Source organism: Oryctolagus cuniculus, chromosome 7 (genome assembly GCF_964237555.1).
Source record: "Oryctolagus cuniculus chromosome 7, mOryCun1.1, whole genome shotgun sequence".
Classification (NCBI taxonomy): domain Eukaryota; kingdom Metazoa; phylum Chordata; class Mammalia; order Lagomorpha; family Leporidae; genus Oryctolagus; species Oryctolagus cuniculus.
Window position 1 is genome coordinate 43965597 of NC_091438.1, and position 26161 is coordinate 43991757.

The 26161-nt window shown below is 54.6% G+C and overlaps 1 protein-coding gene across 1 annotated transcript; it reads left to right on the top strand.

Annotated features, from left to right (window-relative positions):
* Positions 1-4353: 4353 nt before the first annotated feature.
* Positions 4354-24899, top strand: SHE (Src homology 2 domain containing E). The gene is made up of 6 exons (XM_002715456.5): positions 4354-5347; positions 7719-7845; positions 18306-18590; positions 21229-21385; positions 21790-21909; positions 23203-24899. The coding sequence occupies exons 1-6, from the start codon at positions 4727-4729 to the stop codon at positions 23387-23389; spliced, it is 1497 nt and encodes a 498-aa protein (XP_002715502.2). The 5' UTR covers positions 4354-4726; the 3' UTR covers positions 23390-24899.
* The last annotated feature ends 1262 nt before the right edge of the window (positions 24900-26161 follow it).

The following is a 26161-nucleotide window of genomic DNA, read 5'->3' on the forward strand; positions in this document are numbered from 1 at the left end:
TCCTTGTGACACGGCTGCCAGCAGGTGCAGGGGTAGGCAAAAAACCACCCGCCCTCGGAGTGGCCCACATCCTATTCGCAGGCATCGTGAATGTCAGGTTTCAATTAAGGCTGTTCATCAGCTGCCCTTAAAACCGATCATCTGAGGGGGCCCCGTGTGATCACAGGGGTCCTTGGAAATGCAAGAGCGAGGCAGAGGAGAGGATCAGAAAAAGAGAGAATGGTTTCAAAGCAAGGTTAATGTGCTGTGGAATGAGAAGGACTCCACCCGTGTTGCTGGCTGTGAAGATGAAGGAAGAGGCCGCCAGCCAAGCGATGCTGAAGCCTTTGAAGCTGGAAAAGCCATGGGAACGGATTGTCCAAGTACAGCCTCCCTAGGGGGATGTGGCCCTGGGGACGGCCCCGGCTTAGCCCAGTGAGACAGGGTCACATTTCTGACCCCCTGAACTATAAGACACCGTGTCTGTGGTGAATGAGCCAGGTTAGTGATGACTTGTCATGGCAGCAAATAGAAAATGAATCCAAGGGGCCAGCATTGTGGTGCAGCCACCACTTGCAATCCCATATGCACACTGGTTCGAGTCCTGGCTGTTCCACTTCTGACCCAGCTCCCTGCTAATGCACCTGGGAAGGCAACAGAGGATGAGCCAAGTGTTTGGGCCCCTGCACCCATGTGGGAGACCCCAGTGGCATTCCCGGCTCTTGGCTTTAGCCTGGCCCAGCCCTGGCTGATGCAGCCATGTGAGGAGTGAACCAGCAGATGGAAGATCTCCCTTTCTCCCTGTCACTTTGCCCTTCAAACAAGCAAATACGTCTTTAGAAAAAAAATGCAAAAGAAAAATGGATGCAGGTACCACAAGCACCTTTAAAACCACACCCCTCCCTCACGGTGCTGTGGCTGGCCTGGGGTGAGAACAAGGCCTTGGAAATTTTTTTTTCTTTGACAGGCAGAGTTAGACAGTGAGAGAGAGAGACAGAGAGAAAGGTCTTCCTTCCATTGGTTCACCCCTCAAATGGCCGCTATGGCTGGTGCGCTGCACTGATCCAAAGCCAGGAGCCAGGTGCTTCCTCCTGGTCTCCCACGCGGGTGCAGGGGCCAAGCACTTGGGCCATCCTCCACTGCACTCCCTGGCCACAGCAGAGAGATGGACTGGAAGAGGAGCAACCGGGACAGAATCCGGCGCCCCAACCAGGACTAGAACCTGGGGTACCGGCAACGCAGGTGGAGGATTAGCCTAGTGAGCCGCGGCACCGGCCAAGGCCTTGGAAATTAAGATGGACAAAGCTTAGGCGGGCGCCGCGGCTCACTAGGCTAATCCTCCGCCTTGCGGCGCCGGCACACCGGGTTCTAGTCCCGGTCGGGGCGCCGGATTCTGTCCCGGTTGCCCCTCTTCCAGGCCAGCTCTCTGCTGTGGCCAGGGAGTGCAGTGGAGGATGGCCCAAGTCCTTGGGCCCTGCACCCCATGGGAGACCAGGATGAGTACCTGGCTCCTGCCATCGGATCGGCACGGTGTGCCGGCCACAGCGCGCCGGCCGCGGCGGCCATTGGAGGGTGAACCAATGGCAAAGGAAGACCTTTCTTCTCTCTGTCTCTCTCTCTCTCACTGTCCACTCTGCCTGTCAAAAAAAAAAAAAAAAAAAAAAAAAAAAAAAAAAAGATGGACGAAGCTGTGAGTCCTGCCCACACCAAACGGGAACCCAAACAGCTCCGCGGTTCCCCAGGTATCAGGGAGTCACTATGCTGACTACAGCACCTTCCTGCAGCTCCTCGGGGCATTACCTACCTTCCCACCTCTCAGATGGGAAAACCAAAGCCCTAAGATACCAGACAATTTGCTTAAAACTCTCCTAAGTTCTCAAGTAACCCAGGCCTGCAACTCCAAAGCCTTGCTGCTTTTCCTACACATAACCAGGCTGGGGCTGGCCTCTGGTGTAGCAGTGCAGATGCCACGTTCCATAGTGGAGTCGTTCCAGCTTCCTGGCAGTGCACACCCCAGGAGGCAGCCATGATGGCTCAAATGACTGGGTCCCCGCCACCCACGGGGGAAACCCACAGTGAGTTCTGGGTTCCCACTCGGGCCTAGCCCAGTGAGGAATAAACCAGCAGATGGGAGAGCTCTGTCTCCCTGCCTTTCAAACAAACAAAAACAAAAACCAAAAGTCTGTCATAGTCATTTAAAGGAATATTTTCCTTTATTTAGGAAAAAAAAAACAAATGGTGAATTTTAAAATAAAACAGTAATGCTTTTCCAGCAGTGGAAGGAAACAGCTTTGGCTGTCAATAAATCTAAATAAAACTAAAAATGGTTAAGATAATGAAAAGACCTAAATACGGGTGACTATACACTGAGAGGCAATCAGTGGTAGTCCCAACTTCCTGGTAATCCCTAGGAAAGTCTGGGCTTCCGGAACAGGGCAGGCGCCAAGGCCCCTGCACCCCAGGCACCCACCTCTCAGAGACGCCACGCAGGGCCTGCCAGGTGCCATGCCCGCGGCTAACGTCCGCTCCCACGCGGTCCTCACCGGCACTCCAGCAGGCAGCGCTATCTGTGGCTCCGGTGCAGGTGAAGTCCCGCAGCTCTGAGACAATAACGCGTGGCAACTCGGCCACGAACGCTCAGTGCCTCTACGCAAAAAAAAAAAATCCAAACCATGTAACTCCACAGTCTTCAAACTCAATAACAAAGCAAGCACAGGAGCCCCAGACACTCCCCCGAAAACATACATACAAAGCCCATACGCACATGGCAAGATGCCCCCCACCTTCAGCTATGAGGGACCCGGGAGTCACACCACCGGCTTCAGCGAGAAGGGACAAGAGCTAGCGCGGAGGGTGTGGCGAAACGGGAACCCCAGCGTCCCCGGGAGCGAGTGCAGTGGGGGCAGCCGCTGCGGGGAGGGCAGTCTGACCAGTCCCCCAGAGAGTCACAGAGTGACCCCAGCAGTCTGTCCACACAACCACCTACTCACAGGGGGGCCAACAGCGTGAAACTGCAAACATCTCACATGTGTGCCAGCTAACGACTGGGGTACATCCACGCCAAAAGAATATTATTTGGCAATATAAAAGGAATGCACTACCGCCACGTGTTTGCATGGCAGAAGTCTACGCTAGGGGGGAAGCAGCCCAACACAAAAGGTCACCTCAAAAGGCAAACGCAGGACCAGGCAGCAAGGGCGGATAGAGATGGCCACGGCATGCACGGTCGCTTCTGTGGAGCATTGGAGCTGTAGTAAAAATTAGATTGCAGTGACAGGTGTAAACGCGCTAACGAAAAGCCCTCACAGCGCGCGCAGCAGACAGGTGGCTTTTCCAGTATTAAGCTCAGCAAAGCTTTTTTTTTTTTTTTTTAATTTAACATAAAAAGTATGTTGGAGGATGGTCGGTAGGAGTGCTTCCTGCCGCGTCCCCCGACCCACACAGATGGTGGCCAGCTTCGCTCCGCTTCTCTGGCTCCGGCTCTTTCACAAGGACTTAGAACGCGTGCCCTTGCAGCTTACGTAGGTCTTGTGTGCGTCTGTGCTTTTTAAACTAAAGATTTGACTTCTATAAAGTTTAAACTTTAAAAAAAAAAACTTTTGTAATCTTCTTCGAAAGGAGGGGAACACCAAGCGCTTCCCATCTGCACAGGGTCGGGGGCAGCGCCGGGCAGGGGCGTCTGGGGCCACAGCGGGGCGCTCCTGCGGCAGGCTGGGAAGGGGGTGCAATGTCCCCACCCGCCCCCTGAAGCCCCTGCCCCCGCCAGGCGGCCTGGGCCGGGAACCCGCAAGCCGTACCTCCTCTCGTGGCCTCGCCGTCCGGCCGCTGCGCCACGCACAGCCTTCGCGCCTTCCCCGCGCGCGCTCCGGCTGCTCGGCGCCGCGGGGCGCAGGGTGCGGGGCGGGACAGCGAGCCACAGCCAATCCCCAGCGGCCTGCGGTGGGGCCGGGCGGGAAGAGCCGGTCCTGCGGGCTGCGCTCTCCCGGCGAGCAGGGGCGCGCGGGGGCAAGTGGCCGCCGCCTCCCGGCGCCACTTGTGAGAGTCTGCAGAGCGCGCGGGGCCGAGGGCCGTCCCTCCTGAGTCTGCGGTCCGCGCGGCGCACGTGGCGCGCTCCGGCCGCGTTTGAAGGCAGCGCCCGTGAGAAACCGGCTCGGGGCAGACGGGGGAGTCGGTGCGGCTGGGGCGGCCCTGAGCCCTCGCGGGCGCGGCCAGTCGGCACGTGCAGCCGCTGCTGTGGTCTCGTGCCCCGGTCCCCAAAGACCCGCCGCACCCGGCTCCGGGCGGGAGGTAGCGGGGCTGGGAGGCGCCAGGAGCCGAGGGGAGGGGCGCGCAGGAGGTGGGCGGCCCGCCGTCCGTCCGTCCGCCGGCCTGCCCGCCCGCCGTCGGGTTCGGCGCCGGGGACATTCTGCCGCCTCCGCTCTTGTCCCTGCGAGCGTGGGCAAGGCCGTCGGGGGCTTCCGTGGGCTCGGCCTCTGCCTCCGCGGGAGGAAAAGCCAAGGGGAAGCCCCTGGCGCCTCCGCCTCCGGAGAGCCGCGGTGTCCCCGGGCTGTGCCGGTGCTGAAGACGAGCCCTGGGCGGGGCGCCCGCGCGTCGTGCCTGCTGCTGTCCGTGTCCGGAGCGGCGCCCCGGCCTCCAGCCCCGGAACGCGGGGGCCCACTCTGCTGGGCGTGGGCGACGGCCGGTCAGGGGCGCGCGGAGCAGCCGTCGCGGGGCCTTGCCGCGGCCTCCAGCGCCCCAGGGCCGGGGAATGCAGTGGCCCCCGACCCCTGGCGCCTCTCCGTGTCCCGGCTGGGCCTCCTCGCTCGCCTGCGCCGCGGCCGCCACGCTCCTGAGCCGTGCCGCCCAGGCCCCCCTCATGGCGGCCAAGTGGTTCAAGGAGTTCCCCCTGAACCTGAAGACGGCGTCGGAGCGGGCCAAGCCGGGGAGCGCGGGCGGCGGCAAACTGCGCAAGAACTCGGAGGCGAGCGGCGTGGGGCCGGTCCCGGGCAAGGGCCGCAAGAACTCGGCGGCCGAGCTGGGGGGCAGCAGGTCCGGCGTGGGGGCCCCCAAGGACAGCCGGCTGTCCCGGGACAGCCTGCAGGGTCTGATTCAAGCCGCGGCGGGCAAGGGCCGCAAGAACTCGCGGACCACCGAGGAGGAGCCGCACCGGAGCGCGGCCAAGAGCTCGGGCTGCAGCACCTACATCAACCGGCTCATCAAGGTGGACGCTCAGGAGAAGAACGGCAAGAGCAGCTACCCGGGCGGCGGCAGCAGTAGCAGCAGCAGCAGCAGCAGCAGCAGCAGTAGCAGCTCATCCTCGGCATCCTCTTCCCCTTCCTCCCTGGGCCCCGAGCTGGACAAGGGCAAGCTGGCTAAACAGCAGGACACGGTAAGAATCAGGCCTCGGGGGACCACACTCCGTGGGAGGGGAGCTGAGTGAGTCTGCCGAACCCCAAGCTGCTTTGCACCTGCGGAAGCGTGAGCCTGGGTGTCCTAAGGGCCTTTCCCTGCTACCTTTCGGCGACTCCTCCGTGACCATTTAAAATCGTTAGGCTTTTTCTTTAAATCTTGAAAAGCCCTCATTCGTGGCGGTGGAGAACGTAGCAGAAATGTTCGTCCCGCTTAATTTTGCTAGCAGTTTTTAGAAGAGGGATTGAATGATGCAGGCCTGCTTTGCTAAATTTGACTCCTTTGTAGAAGTGGTTTATTTTATTTTTTGAATTACTTGTTTGAAAGACAAAGAGATAGAAGGACGTATGTAGAGGGATCTGCCATCCACTGGTTACTCCCCCGGATGCTGGCAGTAGCCAGAGCTGATGAACCACACGGAAGCCAAGAGCCCAGAACTCTTGGTTCCCCATGTGGGTGGCAGGGACCCAAGTGCCTGAGCCATCCTCTGCTGCCTCCCTGGGTGCACGCTGGTAGGAGGCTGGAGGTGGAAGCAGAGCTGGATTCAGCCCCAGGGACTCTGAGATGGCATGTGGGCCTTCCGAGAGGCATCTCACCCCAGTGTTTTATTGAAACGTTGACATCCAGGGGAAGACTTTGGAACCTGAGGAGTGGTAATCTGCGAACTCTACAAGGGTGCATTTCAGGGCTCCTGGGACACAGCCCCAAACGCACCCCCCACTCTCTGCTGGTCTGGAAATTCCATCATTGTTTGCTATGCATCTCCCAAAGAGCTGCCCAGGGCTTCAGCCACACTCCGGGATCACAGCTCCTTCATCCCTTCCAGAGACATGGGGTGTGCAGCGGCTTATGGGATATGGCGCACAGGACGTGAAGGTCTCTGGGGAGTACAGACTGTGACCAGGAAATGCCCTTGAGAAGTCACAGCTCAAGAGAGAAGAAAGTGTCGCCTGCCTCTCGCATGCTGGAGGGTTTCCGGGTGCCGTCGGCGTGGGAAGGTTGAGAAAAGAAGCAGGAACTCGGGAAGGGGCTGTCCGTTCTTAAGGGAGGAGTAGGTCTGGTCTGGTTTGTTTGATATTCTCTCTTCTGGGGGAGAGAGGAGAGTCAAACTGAGATCTCTGACTCCAGCCCTGGCCATCACTTTCTGTCTTGAGAACTTCGCTTTTCTCTTGCCCTGGCCTCAAACGTGCTGTCTACCTGGCTAGAGCCAGGAGCCCGCAGCACAGACCACGTGTGCCTGCGCTGGGCACTCCTATTATTTCTGCGTGCATTTTCCACCAGGCCCGGTGCCGTGCACTGAGCAGGGCACTGGGGAGGGACGGATGTGGCCTTAGCGCATCTGTTCCTCACGGTCCAGCTGGCTGCTGGGCTCCGTCTTTTGTTCCTCCTCATGCCGGGCATCTGCAAGACGGGTGGGGCCGGTCTTGAAGAATGGACCGGGGGGCGTGGGGCTCCGTCCTGTGCGCTGGTGGCCTGATTATTTTCATGGTTGTCACTTCTGGATGTCTGAAGCTTTTTAGGCTGTCTCCTGCCAAGCACAGGACTCCCGTCCAGTCTGTTCACGCCCCTGAACTCCACCTGCCAGAGCCAGTGGTTCTGCTCCATGAACTCTGGGGAATGCAGTTGGAGACTGCGGAGCCGGCTGGGAGCTGCCCCCCCAAGAAGGGCTCCCCGACCTCCGTGTTGTCACCGGCCACTGCAGAGCAGAACTGTTGCACACACCACCCCTCCAGACACCTCCTGCTTGGGGAGGGAAGGTGGATGCTGTCAAACGCAGACACTCAGCAAAACCCTCTCCGATCTGTAGCCCAGGACTCCGTGGGCCTGGGGACTGTTGAACCTAGAACTCTTGGACTACTGCTTGCTAGTGAGCCGGTTCTCCTCTCTGAAGCCTGTCTCTTCAGAGCTGTTATGAACTCCTGTGGGAAGGAAGCAAGCGTCAGGTTCGTGGTGCCTGGCCAGTGCTGGTAGCTGACCCGCGGTTTCGCTGTGAGCAGCTGATTGGAGTTTAGAAGGCCCACAGTGTGGGGTATGCAGTAGACCAGCTTCATCTTTTTATGCTCAGAGCGACAGCTGCCTTCCAATGTAAATGGTGTGTTACAGGGAGAGAAAGGAACGTGAAGAGAGACTTGGGGGTAAGGAAAAGAGTTTGGATGAATGGTTGCAAATCAGTTACTCCCCTCTCCGCCAAATTCATATGCTTGTGCCCAGCTGGGCCACCTGATCCAGTGTAAAAGCTCTGGAGCTGGTTAGAGACACTGGCTTTTCTCTGGATCCGTGGGAGAGGCAGTGGCCACCTGGACACCGTTGCCGTTCGGAACCTGATAATCTGCCCTCTGGTTCCTTCTCAGGTCATCATTCTAGAAGACTACGCTGACCCTTATGATGCCAAACGGACCAAGGGTCAAAGGGATGCGGAGCGAGTAGGGGAGAACGACGGGTACATGGAGCCGTATGACGCCCAGCAGATGATCACAGGTCGGTGCCTGGGTTCTCAGCGCACTCCCTTGGGGCCTTGTGAAGTAGTCACCGGGGCATTTTCGGGAAAGAGGGGGGTAGAAAGCTCTTTAACCAGACCCTGCTGACTAGAAGAAATGGAGAGGAGACCCCGACCCCAGATGGGAGTGCCCAGGCAGCTTCAGTGTAGGAATCTGCAGGCGTCCTTAGCGTCTCTCTGATTCTGTGCAAGATCTCCACAGGGCTTTGCAGATCTGCTCGGGATGTGATTTGTTTTCGGTATTAAGATTGCCTCATCACGTGTATTTTTGGCCACTTTGGGAAACTTTCACATATGTAATCCAACTCACAAAAGAAATTTAATCACGAAGGAATAGTTTATCACTCTCAGGAGCCAAGCCCCCCAAGGCAAGCCGCCTGAGACCCAGCTCAGCTAATCTTGCACCTTTTCAAGTCCGGGTGATTGTGCGCTTAGCACGCAGCGTCATTTGTGGTGGTGAACATTTCCCCCTTTTACTCGCAGTTTTCTTAAGCCTATATAAGAGTGCTTAAGAATAACGTAAACTAGGTATTTAGATTTATTTGCGGGTCTTAAAGTTGGTGATCTGTTCGCTTCATGTTCCCGAGCCGCCTTTGACCCGTAATGAAGAAGTCGCTTCCGAGCGCTACCCAGGGAGCCCCATGCGTTTCCTGCTTGGGAGAGGAGCCCCTGGCTCTGCTCCGTGCACTGTGCGGGCCGCGGCAACACCCTGCAGGGCTGAGCCGGCCTCAGAAGGACACCGGCGGCAACAGGAAGGCCCGGCTCTGTTTCCTGCTTCTCTGCTCCTGGAGATAAGGCACCGCATTCGGGGTGGGCGGGCCCGGCCAGGCTGCGACCTTGCGGGGCACCCACTGTGACCCCTCATGAAATCTGTGAATGAAAGGAAGTGAAAATGAACTCAGTCAGAATTTTAAAAAATACCTGAGGTTTGGAAGGGATAGGAAAAAGAATATAGAATTGAGAAAAAGGCAGTTCCCAAAAGAATGCTTAATTTGATTGACTTTCTTTGTCCTTTTGGTTTTATTCTCATCCTCTTTCACTTAACTTTTTTTTTTTTTTAAGATTTACTTGAGAGGCAGAGTTACAGACAGGGAGAGAAAGGTCTCCCATCCACTGGTTCACTCCCCAAATGGTGGTGGCCAGGCCGATCCGAAACCAGGAGCTTCTTCTGGGTCTCCCACGTGGGTGCAGGGGTCCAGGCACTTGGGCCATTTTCTGCTGCTTTCCCTGGCCGTAGCAGAGAGCTGGATCAAAAGTGGAGCAGCCTGGACATGAACTGGTGTCCCTATTGGGATGCCAGCATTGCAGGCAAGGCTTAACCTACTATGCTACAGTGCCAGTCCCTTGCTCAAAATATTTTATACTGTGCCAGCTGTTTACTGGGGAGCCACACTGGTAATAGTGCTGTGCTTTTTAAAAATGAATATACCTTTTTTTTTTTTCATGTAATTGCCACAAGAGCTCCATAAGCTAGGACCACAGTGGAGGCCCCCTTGTTACAGGTCTTCCACTGCACCTGGCCCGTGGGGCACACTTGAAATGATGCTGGCAGAAATAAACGTGACCCCTGAGTGGGCATCTCTCCATGCAGATACACTGGGAACAGGGAATTTAAAAATCAAAATTGCCCAACGTGAAATAAATGCCCTAATAAGAATAGCTACCCTTTAATATTTGAGTGTTTATTAAATTCTAGCTCTGTCTTAAATAGTTTATGTGAATAAATTCATTTAGGAGTACGAAATGAATGTATTCAATGAGTGGATAAATTCAGCTTTATTAAAAATCTAAATTACTTCTTAAATTAGTAATAAGTATTTGCTCTCAACTTTGAAAAATTATAGTCATGGATTTTAAAGTTTCCTCATTTAAAATATACAAAGGAACTTCAAAATCTTCATGGAAATGGAATTGAAAGTTGCATTTATTTTGATGCAAAAACGTTGGACATTCTGAACATGTTGAAGCCCCCTCATTTGTCACAAACACCCCAATCACTGTAGGGAACATACTCGCGGCTGGACAGAATAACAGGAAGTGAGTTTATTGGAAGCTGGAAATAAAAGATTTGCTGCTGGTTTTTTTTTTTTTTGTTTTTTTTTTTTGTAAGTTCAGGAGCTCGGTTGTCAGGTCCACATTTGGAAATTTCCTGTGTTTCTTGAGATAGATTGGGGGTTTTGGTTGGCTCGTGGAGGGGGCGCTGAGGAATGGGATCTCACGATGAGGGGAGGGGGGCAGTCGGAGCTGTGTTGCTGCCACCCCATGCAGGTGCGTTTTGTCTCCCTGTGAGGTGGGAATAGCATGCCTGGCTTCCACGTCGTCGTGGGCATCTAGAATACTGCCCGTGGTGCTCTTTCACAAAACCCAACACCACCCTTCTTAAGAATTTACTCAGAGTGGACTAGGCCCTGTGCTGCACTCCAGCATACTGTAAAGACGACCCCGCGACCCCTGCCCTTGGACCTCACAACGTAAGGGAAGTCAGACCTAACAGCAATAAAGAAGAAGAAAAGTCACTGAGAAAGTGCGAGTGCGTCGTAAAGTAGAGCGTGGGGCTGTCAGGCACAGAGGAAGAAGGGGCAGGAAGAAGTTGATGACTTTCCCATGGCCGAGTCACTGGGACCAAGGCTCCCTGGAACCAACTCCCCCCATCCCCCGCCATAACTTTGGTCTTGACTGATTTTTTAAGAATTTATTTATCTGAATGTCAGAAAAAGAGAGACACCTTCCACCCACTGGTTCACTCCCCAAATGCCCACAACAGCCAGGGCTGTGCCAGGACAAAGCCAGGAGCCAGGATCTCCAACGGGTCTCCCACGCGGGTGCAGGAACCCAAGCACTTGGGCCTCCTCTGCTGCCTCCAGAAGCGTTAGCAGGGAGCGGGGTCGAGGGCAGAGCACAGAGGCCCAAACCAGCATCCAGCGGCACATGCGGCTTCCCAAGCTGCAGCTTCACCCTCTCCACGGTGCTCACCCCGCCTGAAACTTGGGGTCTTTTTTTCAAGTTTTTTTTTTTTTTTAATTAATTTATTTAAAAGGCAAAATTACAGAGAGGCAGGGAGAGAGATCTTCCATCCACTGGTTCACTCCCCACAGCAGCCAGAGCTGGGCCTATCCGAAGTCAGGAGCTTCTTCTGGGTCTCCCACGTGGGTGCAGGGGCCCAAGGACTTGGGCCATCTTCCACTGCTTTCCCAGGCCACAGCAGAGAGCTGGATTGGAAATGGAGCAGCTAGGTCTCCAGCCGGCGCCCATGTGGGATGCCGGCACTGCAGGTGGTGGCTTTACCCGCTTTTTTTTTTTTTTTTTTTAAGTTTTATTTTATTTATCTGAAAAGCAGAGTGACAGGGAGAGAGAGAGAAAGAGAGATCTTCCATCTGCTAGTTGACTCCCCAGATGGCCAGAAAGGTTGGGACTGGTCCAGGCCAAAGCCAGGAGCCTGGAACTCCATCCGGGTCTCCTATGCGGGTGGAAGGGGCCCAGGGACTTGGGCTGGCTTCTGCTGCCTTCCCCAGTATATAAACAGAGAGTTGGATTGAAAGCTGAGCAGCCAAACCAGCATCACACCAGCCCCTGCTCTAAACTTTAAACAGTCATGAATTCATAAATAAATTCTCCCTTAGATTTATCCAAAGTCTTGTTCACAAGATACAACTGTTAATACAAGGCAATACTAGCATAAGCCGCTTTTTCCTTTTTTAAAGATTTATTTATTTTTTACTCGAGAGAGTTACACATAGAGAGGAGAGGCAGAGAGAGAGAGACAGGTCTTCCATCCGATGGTTCACTTCCCAATTGGCTGCAACGACCGGAACTGCGCCGATCCAAAGCCAGGAGGCGGGAGCTTTTTCCAGGTCTCCCACGTGGATGCAGGGGCCCAGGGACTTGGGCCATCTTCTACTGCTATCCCAGGCCATAGCAGAGAGCTGGATCGGAAGAGGAGCAGCCGGGACTAGAACCAATGCCCATATGGGATGCCAGAGCTTCAGGCCAGGGTATTAACCCGCTGCACCACACACCAGCCCCAAGCCTCTGTTTTTTCTGCTAAATTAGCAGGAACATTTAGCTTAGTAATTAGCAGAAAAATTCTACATAACTTAGCATTATGAGTTTTAGCCACCAAATTTTAATTTTTTTAAAAAGATTGATTGATTTAAAAGGCACAGGGAGGAGAAACAGAGATCGTCCATCTGCTGTTTACTTCCCAAATGGCTGCAATAGCCAGGGTTGTACCAGGCTGAAGCCAGGAGCCAGGGGCTTCTTCCAAGTCTCCCATGTGGATGCAGGGGCCCAGGGACTTGGGCCATCTTCTGCTGCTTTCCCAGGCCATAGCAGGGAGCTGGATTGGAAGAGGAGCAGCCAGGAATCAAGTCGGCACCCATATGGGATGCCAGTACTGCACACCGGTGCTTAACCCACTGCATGGCCCCCAAAATTAACTGTAATGTTAGCTGGGTCTTTAGAAGTTCCTTAAGACAGCTATCAGCTTACGAATTCTTCCTTCAGTTGGTATTATATAGCTATATTGAGGACCTATGAGGCAAACTATGCCAAATTATTTCCCTAAATCCTACAACACTATAAAGTAAGTTTTTATTTCTTTAGAGATTTATTTATTTATAAGAGCCAGAGAGAGAGAGAGGTCTTACCTCACTGGTCCACTCCCCAGATTGCCACAATGGCCAACACCAGGCCAGGCCAAAGCCAGAAGCTTCATCCAGTTCTCCTATATGGGTGACAGGGATCCAAACTGTTGTGCCATCCTCCTCTGCCTTTCCCAGGCCATTAGTAAGGAACTGGATCAGAAGCAGAGCAGCTGGGACTCGAACCCACACTTATATAGGATGCCGGTGCCACAGGCAGCGGCTTTACCCTGTATGCCACAATACCGGCTAAAGTAGAGTTTTTTTAAAAAATAAGTTGAAGAAAATTTATATGACAGAAAGATTAAATAATATCCAAATTGTACAGCTCAACAGTGGAGATACCAGGTCATTCAGCAACCTTTGGTTTTAGCTATTGAACTCCAGTTGAAGATGGGTTTTAAATTTTACTTTTGCTTCCAAATGGTTTTGTTGGTTTAAACTCAGCAGGGGTGGAGAACCTTTTTTCTGCCAGGGCCATGTGGATATTTATAACATCATCCGCGCGGGCCACATGGAATGATCAACTTAAAAAGGAGCCTGCTGTAGATTTCTTGAGTTTCGAGTCTCGCCTGCAGCAGCCTTGGCAGAGTGAGACCAAATGATTTCCAAGGCCTTATATGGCCCACGGGCCAGGCGTGCCCACCTCTGGTAAACAGAGTCCAGTCTAAAGAAGAACCTTGGTATTAAAGTCTCTGTTAGGCCGGCGCTGCGGCTCACTAGGCTAATCCTCCGCCTGCAGTACCGGCACACCGGGTTCTAGTCCCGGTCGAGGTGCTGGATTCTGTCCCGGTTGGCCCTCTTCCAGGCCAGCTTTCTGCTGTGGCCCAAGTCCTTGGGCCCTGCACCTGCATGGGAGACCAGGAGAAGCACCTGGCTCCTGGCTTAGGATCAGCGTGGTGCGCCGGCCGAGGCGGCCATTGGAGGGTGAACCAACGGCAAAGGAAGACCTTTCTCCCTGTCTCTCTCTCCCACTGTCCACTCTGCCTGTCCAAAAAAAAAAAAAAAAAAAAAAAAAAAAAAAAAAAAAAAAAGTCTGTTAATAAAAGGATTAAGGAAAAATTTATAAATGAAATCTGATTTATGTAATTTGTCCCTACTTAGTGAATGTCATGGTTTCTGACTTACCCCTGCTTTGTTCAGATATTTCAATTTATCTTTTAAGAAACAATTAAAGAAACTTTAAATCAAAAGCTTATGCAGTGATAAAAGATGTGAGTTTAAAAAAAGCTGCCTACCAGCCCTGTTTCTGATTCCAAGAGGAAAATAGACCCCCATGAGGCTCCAAATTTAATGTTTTAGAAATATGAAAGGGATCAGAAGAAAGGGTGCATTATTTAGAAATTGTCATTAACATTTGACATGAAATCTTTTGAGCATAACGAAAGACAGGGGCTCTGGAGTCTGGAGTAAATGGCTCCTCACCACCTGCTGCATCGCTGTGGGCTCAGTTTATTTGCCTGTGCAAATGGGATCACACAGATGTCACTGTTAGGAGGCCTCGGTGAGACACTGGGTATGCAGTGACTCGTGGGAGCACCTTGTAGACGCTCCCGAGAGAGCCCCATCGTCAGAGTTCTGAGCGCTCGAGAGCAACAAGAACAGCTCGCTGCGACAGTCTGGTAAAGAAAGCCTTCGTCTTCAGCCGGGTTTTAAAAGTGAATGGCGGCAAGATGGCGGTTGAGCGCTCCTGTTCAGCCCCCGCCGGGTTTCACGCCACCCGTTGCCCACGCTGAGTGCTGCAGGTCAGCGCTGCATTTCGGCGATGGCTGCGAACCAGTGTTTATCTGCCACCGTCCATGCGCCGTGGTCTGCCGTGGTAAATGGCCTCTGTCGGCAGCCAGGGTGTAGCTTCCGCTTGCCATTTCCTCCTTCTCAGGCTCGTTTCCTCTTGGAGCCAGCTCTGCACGTCAGGAGTTATTCTCCCTGCAGGAAGGGTCGGCTCGCAGCCCTGCGATTGTTTCTGTTTCTATGGCGCCTCAGGTTAGGGGTGGCCAGGTGTTGGAATGGACTGGGGGTCACTCCCCGTGGAGGGGCGGGGACCTGTGCACAGCCGTTTTTCCCTTGATTGAAGGTTGTTTCAGCAGATGATAGTGTGCAGATTCTGCCTGGTGCTGGAAGGCTCATTCTCGTTGTGGGCTTCCCGGGGAGGCTCCCAGCTCTCCCAGTGTACCCTGTAACTTCTTGTTACTGTGTAACAAGGACCTGAGCAGAGTTACTGGGGGAGGGAGGCAGGAAGTTGATCAGAGCTCTCCGTCCAAGGTTAGGTTGCCCTGTCCATCGGTCCTCTGATGAGGACAGTGGGTGGCAGAAGAGGTACGAGGGAGGATCCCAGGGTGAGGCAAGGAGCAGAGGGGAGCTGGGCTGGACTCAGCTTGAAGAACCAGCCCTCTCTGGAGAGTCCCCTTCCCAGGCAAGCCCCCAGTGACCAAGAGCCTCCCGCTGGACCCCCTCTGCTGGGTGCCATAATTAGCTTGTCTCCCTCTTAGTCCATTATCCATTAACATAAGGCTTTGGGGGTCAGTCCCCCCAAACATGCACCTTTGTGGGGACATCCAAACTGTTACGCAGCCCATAACAGGGAGGAATGCAAGAGGACCTAAAAAGCTCAGAGCAAGTAGAAATGAAAGATGTCTGTCTTGGTGCAAGAAGCCCAGGCAAAAGATGTTGAAATCCATGCACAGTTCTCTTACAGTACACACTGCACAAACCTTGGAGACCCCCTGGTACAGACTGCAATTTTTTTTCCTACGAAAATAAACTTATCCCTCGCATTTTTCATGAGCTTTTTGAAGTAGCATTCTGTATAAGGCTCTCATTACACAAGAAAACCTCAAATGCAAGCGAAGGAAGAACTTAAGATCCTTATCACTGGGTAGCATTTTAATGCCAACTGACTTGAACTTCCTTGGGAGCCAGCATCCCTCCGTCTTCCTCGTGGTTCAGCTGGGGCAGGAGGGAAGGGGACCCGAGGAAGGACTTCCCAGCCAGTGCCAGACGTTCTCCACGAGGGTCAACAAGTTTTGATCAGAAACCTAAGAACTCAAAATTCATCCTTGGAATTCCTTTGTGTTTTCTTGCTTCCTTTTTCTTAGTTCTTAAGGAAAAGTTCTTTTTTAGAAATTCCAGCCTTATCTTAACTGAACCAAGAACAGAGTATGTTTTTGTTTCTTGTTTTCCGTAGCCCCATCTAGAATAGGCAATGAAGAAAAAAAGCTGTAGGATTGGAAGTCGGGAGATTGGGCCAGAGATAGAATCCTGACCTCGGATGACCCCAGGCATCTGGCCTGGCCTGGGGACCCGAGATGGCCATGTAGAGGACTTGGGGAGCTGACAGTGCCCTCATCCTCGGGCTGGGGCCAGCCAGGAGAGGTTCGCTCTGGAGAGCGGAGAACTTCGATGGGACCGCCGAGACCCGGGAGGTGTGGCAGAGGTCCTGGGCTCGCTGCTTGATGGACTGTCCGGGGACACTCAGAAGCTGCCTCCCAGGATGCACCCCGGACCTGCTAAGTCAGCGGCTCCCCAGTGACGCTCATGAGAGAGCGGAGGGCCCCGCGCAGCGGAACGGTAACCTCACCTATGGACAGGTTTTGAATTTGGTGTCTTTCTCTCGTTGCTATCTTTTCCTTGTTGGGGAGTGGCTGATTCTTCTCCTGTCCACCGTCCTGTTCGGAAGTTACAGAGGGAAAGTCTTTCCATCATCTCTCTCCCGGGTGCTGCTGTCCTTGGATCCTCTTCCTGCCCACCTGTCCACTTCCAGCCACGCTTGGCTGAGGGAGCCGGGGATCTGCCTCTGAGCCCCTCTGGCTTTCACTCTGCCCTCCTCTGCTCTAGCGAGTGCCTTCATTCCCACATTCCCACAGTAGCGATCCATTCAGGAGCAACTCCTCGATGGCCCCCGCACATCCACGCTGCCCCCTGCCGGGAGAGGCTCCAGAGCCCTTTGCCCGCCCTCCCGCCTCCCGTCCATGCGTGCACGTAGCCATTATTTCACAACTGCACGTGCTGTACACGTAAGGCACGGGGGTCCCTTCCCTGGTGGTCTCCATCACACTGGGCATACGCAACCACAGGGAAATCCGTGCCGTGGGAGAAGGGCAGGGTGGGAGTGGGCTGGCACCACCACGGCCCCTCATCGCCCTGTGGGGCGTTGGAGGAGAAGGTGGGCAGGAAAGGCTTCTCCAAAGGACAAAGTTGCAAAGGATTCGAAGATCCCCAGGACACGGTGGGCGTGAGGCAGTGCAGTGTGCAGGGAACCGGAGTTCCACGTGGTCTCTGTCACCAGCTCTGGTTTTCTAAACTCACAGACTCATCTCCTCCTCCACCTAGAAGCTCCAGGCTGGTCAGTCCCCATGCCACTGTGCTAGGCTGGCTGGTTAGCAGCTGCTTGGTCAGTTTGCATCAGGTTTTTCCCATCCATTTCTGTGCCTCCACACAGACTGTACTACTTTTTAACAATTGATTGTTTGCTTATTGGTTTGTTTTAATTTGAGAAGCAGTGAGACAGAGCTCTCATCCACTGGTTCACTCCCCAAATGCCCACAACATCCCTAGATCCGGCCAGGAGCCAGAAACTCCATCCAGGTCTCCCACGTGGGTGGCAGCAGCCCAACTACTTGAACCATCTCCTGCCACCTCCCAGGGTGCACGTTAGCAGGAAGCTGGACTGGGGGCAGGGCTGGGACTCCAACTCTGGCACCCTGATACATGGGCCAGGCTGTACAGTGTGTGTGTAGGTATCTTCCAGTGAAACATGGATATAATTGCTACTCCCTGTTCTAAAAACGAAGTATGAGTGCATTGCCTGCAGAACAATCCAGACATTTCGTCCTTGCTTTTGGAGCTTCTGCCCCTTGGCATTCTGTGCTTTAGGCTTCTCCATCCACTCCCCCTGGCAGGAGCAACCCTGTCCAGTGCCCACCTCTGTGCCTCGGCGCGGGCAGCTTCCTCCCCTGGAAACGGCCCTCTCTGTCAGTCGGCTCATCTGCCATTTCTCTTCCACTTGGAATGGCCCCTGGCCTGGTAGCTAAGAATGTGGCTGTGGGGCCCCGGCTTCCTGCTTTGGAATCCAGGCTCCGCCACGCCTTGGTCTGGATGATTCCCTCCAGCTTTCTCTTCTGGAGCCTGCCTTTCTGTGATGCGCAAGGAACTGGCGTGGCTGTCAGTGCGGGGGGCCGGGCAGCACACCCAGGGCAGCGCCTACCAGCAGAAAGGGCAGCGTTGGGTTATTGGTGCTGCCCCCTCACACCTCTCTGCTTTGATTTCCTGCGAAACCGCATGTGTTTATTAGTGCCTGGGTCTGGCTGCCCCCCCCCCCATGTTTGAAGCAGCCCCCAAGTCAAGAACTCTGTCAGATGCCTGCAAGTGTGGCCCCTGTGCAGGTATGCAGCTCTGCTTTGTAGCATCTCAAGCGCTCAGCTGATCTTTGTTAAAAAGGCTTTGCTCTGGACTTGCCAGCAGGATTTTAAAAACTTGGAAGGTGAACTTAGAGCCGACAGCAGGAGCTGGAGCAGGTTCCTGGAGGCTGCGGCTCCCTGGGGTGCTCCCGGCCGCACCTGCGCTGCCTGCTCCAACTCCTCCACTGCCCGCCTTGTCTGGCTCAGCGGTGGCCTGGCCGGAGGGAGGACACTGTGGGCTCCGGCCTCCCGCTTTTGGAGTCCCACTGGGAAACAGCCAGCCCCTTAAGGAGGAACGTGGGTGGCCTGCCACCCTTAACCACAGGGGCAGTCATCGGTGCACAGGTGACCGGGCTCCGGGGCGCCTTTGCTCTCCACCTAGTGTGTGTGACCTGTGCTTTTCAGAAATCAGGCGCCGCGGCTCCAAAGACCCCCTGGTGAAGGCGCTTCAGCTACGGGACAGCCCCTGCGAGCCTGGGCAGGACGGCGGGAAGCCAGAGGCCTCGGCCAAGAGACGGAGCTCCAAGGACCTGCTGGCCAAGCCACCGCAGCTCTACGACACGCCCTATGAGCCCGACGGCAAGGCGCGGCCCCCGGACAGCCGGCTGCCCGAGAGCGACGAGCGGCCGGCTGCCGAGTACGAGCAGCCTTGGGAGTGGAAGAGGGAGCAGATCGTTCGGGCGCTGTCAGGTGAGGGTGGGGCCTGCGGCCGCCACGCCCCTACTGGAGCCCCGCCCATGGAGCCCCGCCCACCAGCCCCTCTGTTGGAAGACTTGGGGGAGGGGGGAGGGGGAAGGCAGTGGCGGGCACTCTGCCTAAAACGCTGCTTGGGGCACTGGCTGGATCCTTGCCGCCCACGTGGGAGACCTACATTGAGTGCCTGGCTGTCTGCTTGTCGGGTGCTTTTGGGCTTTTGGGGGGAGTAAACCAGCAGATGGGAGTTTTTTCTGTGTCTGGCTCTGGCTGTCAAGTAAATCATCAATAAAAATGTTAATAAAAAACAAAACTTGGATGCCAGGCATTTAAAAGTAAAAGGAGTGGGCTTTAGCCTAGCAATTAAGATGCCCACGTCCCACGAAAGGCTGCCAGGGTCTGGTTCCCAACCCCAGCTCTCCACTAATGCAGACCCCAGGAAGCCGCAGGCCACAGAGCTCCTGTCACCTACGTGGGAGACCTGGCCTGAGTTCCTACTTTCTGGCTTTAGCCTGGTCCTGCCCTGGCCGTTGTGGGCACCTTGGGGAGTTTCTCTCTCTCTCTCTCTCTCTCTCTCTCTCTCTCTCTCTCTATCTATCTATCTCTCTCCCCTAGATAAATAAGAAATTTTGATTTTGATTAGCACTAAGTATACCGCTCACTGAGCACAGTGTGGTGCCTCAGTATATGCATCTGGGTTTCCTGCACCTCAGGCCTCCCTCACTGCATCGTCTCACTCACGTGGAATATGGAAAAGTGGCCTCGAAGAAGTCAGGAGTAGGATCCTGGGTACCAGAGTGGGGAGGGGAGAGGGGCCGGGAGAGGCTGGTGAGCAGGTTCAAAGTCAGCCAGATCAGTGGATTACATCCTCTGCTCAGTCGCACAGCAGGGTGACTGTTGTTGACGGTGATGTTTTGTAATTTTCAGATGAACAAGAAGAGAGGATTTTGCCTGTTTTCCAAATCCATTTCCTTTATATTCCTCACTGCACGTCTCTTTTTTTCCGAGGAACTTGAGGTTGGGAGCTAAGAACCTCACTGTGGATAAAGGCCAGGACTGAAGCGGAGCCTTGGTGTCGCATTTCTCTCTGATCCTGTGGGTGCCTTTATTTGTCCTTCGCTTCCCAGGGTGCAGCTGTTGTGGAAGCGCCTTAAGTGACTGCTGAAAAAACATCTGAGCACTTATTTTCCCACTAGTGAAGCTTCTGGGCAGGGAGCAGCTTTTTCTTTCTTTATATATAAAATAAATTCTGGGTTTTTTTTTTTTTTTTAAGATTTTTTAAAATATATTTGAAAGGCAGAGTAACCGGGAGAGACAGAGAGAAAGCTTCTTCCATCCGCTGGTTCACTTCTCAAATGGCCCCAGCTGACGCTCAGATTTGGGATCCCTTGTCGCAGGTGGCAGCTTAACCCTCGGCGCCCCAAGCCCAGCCCGGGAGCAGCTTTCTCCAGTGTGAGTCGGTGCTGGTTAAAATCCCTGTGTATAAAATGGCAGTGCTGGCTAGAATGGCTACAGGGAGAGGTGATTGGGAAGCCGGGTGAAGCTGGGATTTCTGTCTTGTTTTCAAAATCCTCCTAAAGAAATCCAGTTCTTCAAGTGTGAATTTTTTAAATCACTTCAGAGAAAGTTGGTGAGTAGGTTGTCAATAAATAGTCAAGATATTCCTCCCTCCTGCTTCTCCCAAGGTACAGCTTCTCTACTTGGCTGACCACATCATTTCTAACAATAACATCACTCTAACTATATAGTCAGGTTTGCAGCTAAAAGTATAGCCAGTGTGAGGCCAGCGCTGTGGCATAGTGGATTAAGCCACTGGCTGCTCTACTTCCAATCCAGCTCCCTGCCAATGCGCCTGGGAAAGCAGCAGCAGATGACCCAAGTGCTTGGGCCCCTGCACCCATGTGGGAGACCCAGAAGAAGCTCCTGGCTTTAGCTTGGCCCAGCCCTGGCCATTGTGGCCATTTTGGGTGTGAACCAGTGGATAGAAGATTGATCGCTCTCTCTCTCCTCCTTCCCTCTCTCTTCCTCCCCCCCCCCCCACTTCCTCCCTCTCTAACTCTCCCTTTCAAAGAAATCTTTAAAAAACAAAAAGTGTAGCCAGTGTAAAAGGTCCGATGGAGGCAGTAATATGTTTGAAAGCGAGTACTGAGTCGAGTACTGATTTTGGTCGGTCTCTGCGGGTGTCCGCTGCTGTCGTGGTCCTGTATCGGTGCTGCCACTTCCTCACTGTCTCCCGTCCAGCCTGGATGTCATCACCTCTGGTGTGTTCCTATCTTTGTGTTTCTGAGTTGATTTTTGTTTTTGTCACGTCATAGGAAAAAACTGTTTGGTTTCATAGAATGAGACACACACACTCTTGCAAGGAGCCACTGCCATGAACGTGTTCGGTCTTTCATTATGAAAATGCTGAGCGTGTGTGTTGAGTGCAGTGAAGTGGTTTCTTGTCGTGTTCTGAAGCTGAGGAACGCCCAGCAGAACAGGGGCTGCACGTGCGCGGGTAGCAGCAGCGGGGTCAGGCACCAGAGGCAGCAGGAGCTCCGCCGCCCAGGGCTTTTCGCAGAGCTCCTGAGCGGAGCGGGCGCAAAGAAGGGCGCCTTGCTTCGGGGCCCCACGGTGAATGGCATCTTCCTTGCAGTCCAGTTCGAAGGCGCCGAGCGAGCGGCCGTGAAGGAGGAGGCGCCGAGGCAGCACCACCGGCAGAAGAGCTGGACCCAGAAGATCCTGAAGCCAGCCCTGCCTGAGCACAGCGAAGGCGAGAAAGTGGACCCAGGCCTGCCCCTGGAGAAGCAGCCGTGAGTCCCCTACAGACCCTCTGCCAGGCTTGCGTCCGCTTCTGTGCTGCGTGCGCTTCCTCGCCTGTGCCGTGGGGCTCGGTACGCAGCCCGTCTCTCCCAGGCCGGCACACTCGTGCAGGATGGAAGTGCACCACATCTCAAGAAACTTAATTTACAATTCCGTCCTCCTAGCCAGGGCGAAAACTTTTTAAATGACTCTGGCCTGCAAACTCCCTCTGGTAGGATTGCGAGGCTTTGAGAGCCAGAGCCCCTTCCCCCCTCCCTCCCATCTGTATTTTGTCTGTTCTGAGTGGGACCAGGACCTGGATCAGGCTGCTGAGGAGTTCATTGCAAGCAGTGCTTTGTGGCACGATGCCCGGTCTGGATCTGGCACTCAGGCGTCTCCCCCGCCCCCTTTGCAGGTGGTACCATGGCGCCATCACCCGAGCTGAGGCCGAGAGCCGGCTACAGCCCTGCAGAGAAGCCGGCTACCTGGTTCGAAACAGCGAGTCGGGGAGCAGCAGGTACTCCATCGCGCTGAAGTAAGTACCCACGCCCACCGCCTTCAAGGAGCGGGGGGGTGCCCCGTGATGGCCCTTCCTGTCCCGGGGAGGTTCCCTGTCCAAAACGAGATCTCGGGAAGGTGCCCCCAGGGTCGCGTGTCGCCAGAAGCTCAGGGGCATTCCCACGAACTGCCGTGATGACGTGCTCGGTTGGGGTTGGGTGCAAGTCCCAATTCTGCCGCCAGAGTGGGGGTCCTGGTTCGTTACCGCTGGACATGGGTCCATCTGCACCTCACATCACCTGGCCTGCAGTGGGCCTTCCCACTTGGAGAACCGGCCCCCCATCAAAAGAGTAACTCCTATGGGGTGGTCAGGCTTCTCTTCCCTCGCCTTGGTGGGGGGGGGAGGGCTTTAATAAATCAGATGCCCTGACCACCGAAATGCCACCTGCAGTTTGGATACCCATCCGGCTGGTGGAGAAGGAGGTGCTGCCTCACCTCCCGCTCGTGCTGCCTGTGCACAGAGAACTCCGGCCCCAGAGCGTGTGTCATGGAAATTCTCGCTGCTCTGTGAGCGCGGTGCCACTGCATTGGAGGATCATTGTCAGGAGCCCTGACGGCGTTTCCTTCCTGAGGAAGCTGAGCCCCTGCCGCTGAGACAATCAGGCTGCAGGGCCGCTGGGGGCGGGGAGGGCGCCGAGCACCGCGAGCGAGCGGGCCGGCCCGGCAGCCTGACTGTCGGCGAGCGAGCGGGCCGGCCCGGCAGCCTGACGTCGGCGCCGGCGCTCAGATCTGGGAGCCTGCGGTGCCAGCCATCATTACACACAAGTGGGCAAAGTCTTTCTGCCCGGGAAGTGGAGGAGGAAGCAGTTTTAATTGTTATCACCACTGCTACTACCACCAGTAGTAGTAGTAGTAGCAGTAGCAGTAGCAGCAGCAGCAGTAGTAGTGGCGGCATTCATGGGTTGTTTTCTGGACACAAGGAGAAAGAAACCTCACCCGTCTTTCTGGCCGTGGTGAGAGAGTGGACGGCTGACGCCTCGCCTGTGCCGCCCCATGTCGGTGTAAGCACAGGTTCTGTAACTTGAGGGCTAGGCGGGAGTTGGCATTTCCCCGTCATCCTTGTGGCGCCGTACCTGATGGCTCGGGGCAGTCAGGACGCGCGCGATTGGGCTGCCCGACTTGTGAGCAGCAAGTCTCTGTGCAGTCCACTCCCAGAGGGGAGGAGACCCCTGGGCCCCCCAGGAATCTGGCCAGCATCGTGGCGGGGGCTGGTGGGGAGCTCCCGGGCTCGCTCACTCATGTGCCCTGCCTGATGTGTGCTTGGCCCCAGGACCAGTCAAGGCTGCGTGCACATCATCGTGGCCCAGACCAAGGAGAACAGATTCACCCTGGATCAGACCAGCGCCGTGTTCGGCAGCATCCCGGAGCTCGTGCGCTACTACTCCTCCGAGAAGCTGCCCTTCAAAGGCGCCGAGCACATGACCTTGCTCCACCCCGTGCACAACAAGCTGCACTAAGACTGGGCCGCCGTGAGCCCCAACCCGCTCATCCGGGGACAGGGCGGGGCTGGGAGGCCCCATGCACCTGTGGGAGAGGCTTGGACTGTGAGTCCATTCCACGCACTCGGTTCCTTACCTGCCCCTCTTCTCCCTGCCGCCTCCGCCTGCAGAGCGGGGCATGCTGTTTGGGCTGTGGCCCCCGGGAAAGGCAAGCAGAGAGTTCAGGAGCATCCAAGTCCTCCAGCAGCGCGCAGGCCGGTGGCTGCCTGGGATGCCTGGTGCCTAAGCAAAGCCGCAGGGCATCCACGTGGCTGCTGCGTGCCGTGGGGCCAGCGTTGGGCAGGGAGTCCTTTGTCCCCACGCGTCCCAGCTCAGCTCTGGAGCTCGTGAGAATGCGCTCCTTTTCCGTGAGCCTCTCTAAGGAAGTGGTGTCCCTGGTCTCAGCTGTCCTCGGCAGGCTTTCAGCAGGTCACCGACGGAAGCGGGAAGACGAAGGAAGACGCCGCAGAGTTAGCAGTCACCGGTGTACTGTGAAGAGCTGGCTTCATGATGGTAATAACAAATCATAAAATAAAATGCTCCCCCAAGGTTCCGTTTCTGATTTTTTAAAATCCTGAAAATTTATAAAGCTCAACCGCTATTTCCTTATTGGATGATTATATAGAAATTCTGATATCTGTTGCCTTTGTGCATTTTAGTTGCTATGCAATCATTTAAAATTGCTCTAAATTTAGATTTGCTTTGTATTTTTAGTAAATTTAAAGACAAGTGCAGCTCTGGGACCTGATTGTAGACCCTGGGTCTGCAGTGCAACCGGGATTGCTTGCTGCCGTGCACGCCAGCCTGGTCTGCACCGCCCAGGAGAACCTGGGAGGCCGAAGGCTTCTCCAGCTGTAGCCACTTAAGGTGTTGCGTTGGTCCGGAGTACTGGCATCTTGATGGCTTGTCACAGGCCTGCCATCCCCAGTCACCTACTGTGAAATACAGGCATGGCGGGACGGCTGAGCAGCGCCGTCGTTACAACAGGCAGGGGTGTGTGTGCGTGGGGTTGGTCCAGGTGGCAACGTGCTGTCACCCGAGGAAAGTTTACTTCCATAAGCTGCTTTTAAATACACACAGAAAGGTTGGCTTGGTCAATTTTAGGAAAATGTATGTTTCTAGCTACTATTGTTTGTTACCACTTAGACGTTAGTAAATTGTTGCTTTTCTGTTAAGATCTTAGCCACAGGGTTGTGTGATCTTTGATTTTTAAAAATTTGATACAGAACGTTCTGTGTTTAAGTACCGTTAGAATGTTTTAAACAAGCCTTGGTTTGTGTACTGTGCGAGGTGTTCTTTGAATTTTCCGTAGCGAGAGTTTCAGTCCATCCAACACATATTTATTCTGTTCTATATACAAATCATTCCTGTGTTAAACTTGTTTTAACCTTCCAAAAATGAAACCTTATTTTTTTTTGCTTAACCTTATTCTTCAAAGAAAATATAAGCAGTTATCCTCATTTTAATAAATGCTGAAAGCGTTGTTAGACTTCTCTTTGTGCACTGAATGATCGTTGGCCCACGCCCAGCGATTCTGATGAATGTGTAATGAAATCCCGTTCCGCAGGCAGCCTGAGCGTGAGTTACTGAGCTTCTGTCCCGTGCCCACGGCTCTGCTTCCTCTTCTGGTCTGTGACGCGCGTCTGTTTTCCGTACGCGGGGAAAGGCGGAAGGGATGTGGGGCTCATGTGTAGCCCGGGTGCTCCACAGCTGTCCTGGAGGTCATAGGAAGTGTGGCAGATTAGGGGAAGGCGGGGGGCGGTGGCGGGCTGCTGTTTTCTCCTTGAGGTTGTGACACAGGCCGACAAAACCAGGGGTTCCCAGCTGGGTGGTGGCACAAAGCACCATGTGTTCCAAGAGGAGTTCTGCCCAGCAGGGGTCCCGATGGCTTCCTTGCTAAGCCTCCGGCTGACCCACAGCCCTGAGCTGCCCCTGCTCTGAGTGCCTGGCCTTTTCTGTTTGTCTAGATGGGGATACTCTCCCCGTAGCCTTCGTTCTAAGCTCACATTGTCTCCCAAAATCTTTCCTGGCAAGAGTAATGTCTGTGAATGAACATGGGCCCTGCCTGTGTTCTTTCTCCCTTATCACCCTCCTTTAAAACACAAATGGCCTGCCCTGAGCCGCGGGTACGTTTGCTCCGCTGGTTACCCCGAGTCTGTTGGGATACACGAGACGCGTCTCGCAACTCTGGTGCCAAACCTGCTTTTATCGGCATGAATTTCAGCCACTGGAGTTGTGTGTCTGCAACATAGGAATGCAAAATGGTAAGTGCTGCCCTGTCTGCACTCCCTAGGGGCATAGGCAAAGTGCTTTTTAAAAAAAGATGTATCCATTCGAGAAAATCAGAGTTACAGAGAGAGATGGAGATCTTCATTCCGCTGGTTCACTCCCCAGATGGCTGCAATGCCAGAAGTGGGCTGGGCGGGAGCCAGGAGCTTCATCCAGTTCTTCCGTTTGGGTGCAGGAGCCCAAGTCCTTGGGCCCTCTTCCACTGCCTTCTCAGGCTTGTGAACAGGGAGCTGGGTCAGAAGTGGAGCAGCCAGGACACAGCCAACACCCTGTATGGGATGCTTAACCCATTACGTTACGCCACAGCATCTGTAAAGTGAGCCTGGGTCCTGCGCCTTGGAGCCACGGTCCTGTGCTGACTGTTCACTCAGCGGCCTGTGCCCAGGATGGCGGGGGAGGGGACAGCCCAGTGCCTGGGCAGGTGCAAAAGAGCCTGTAATTGTTCCTTGGATTGTTTAACGA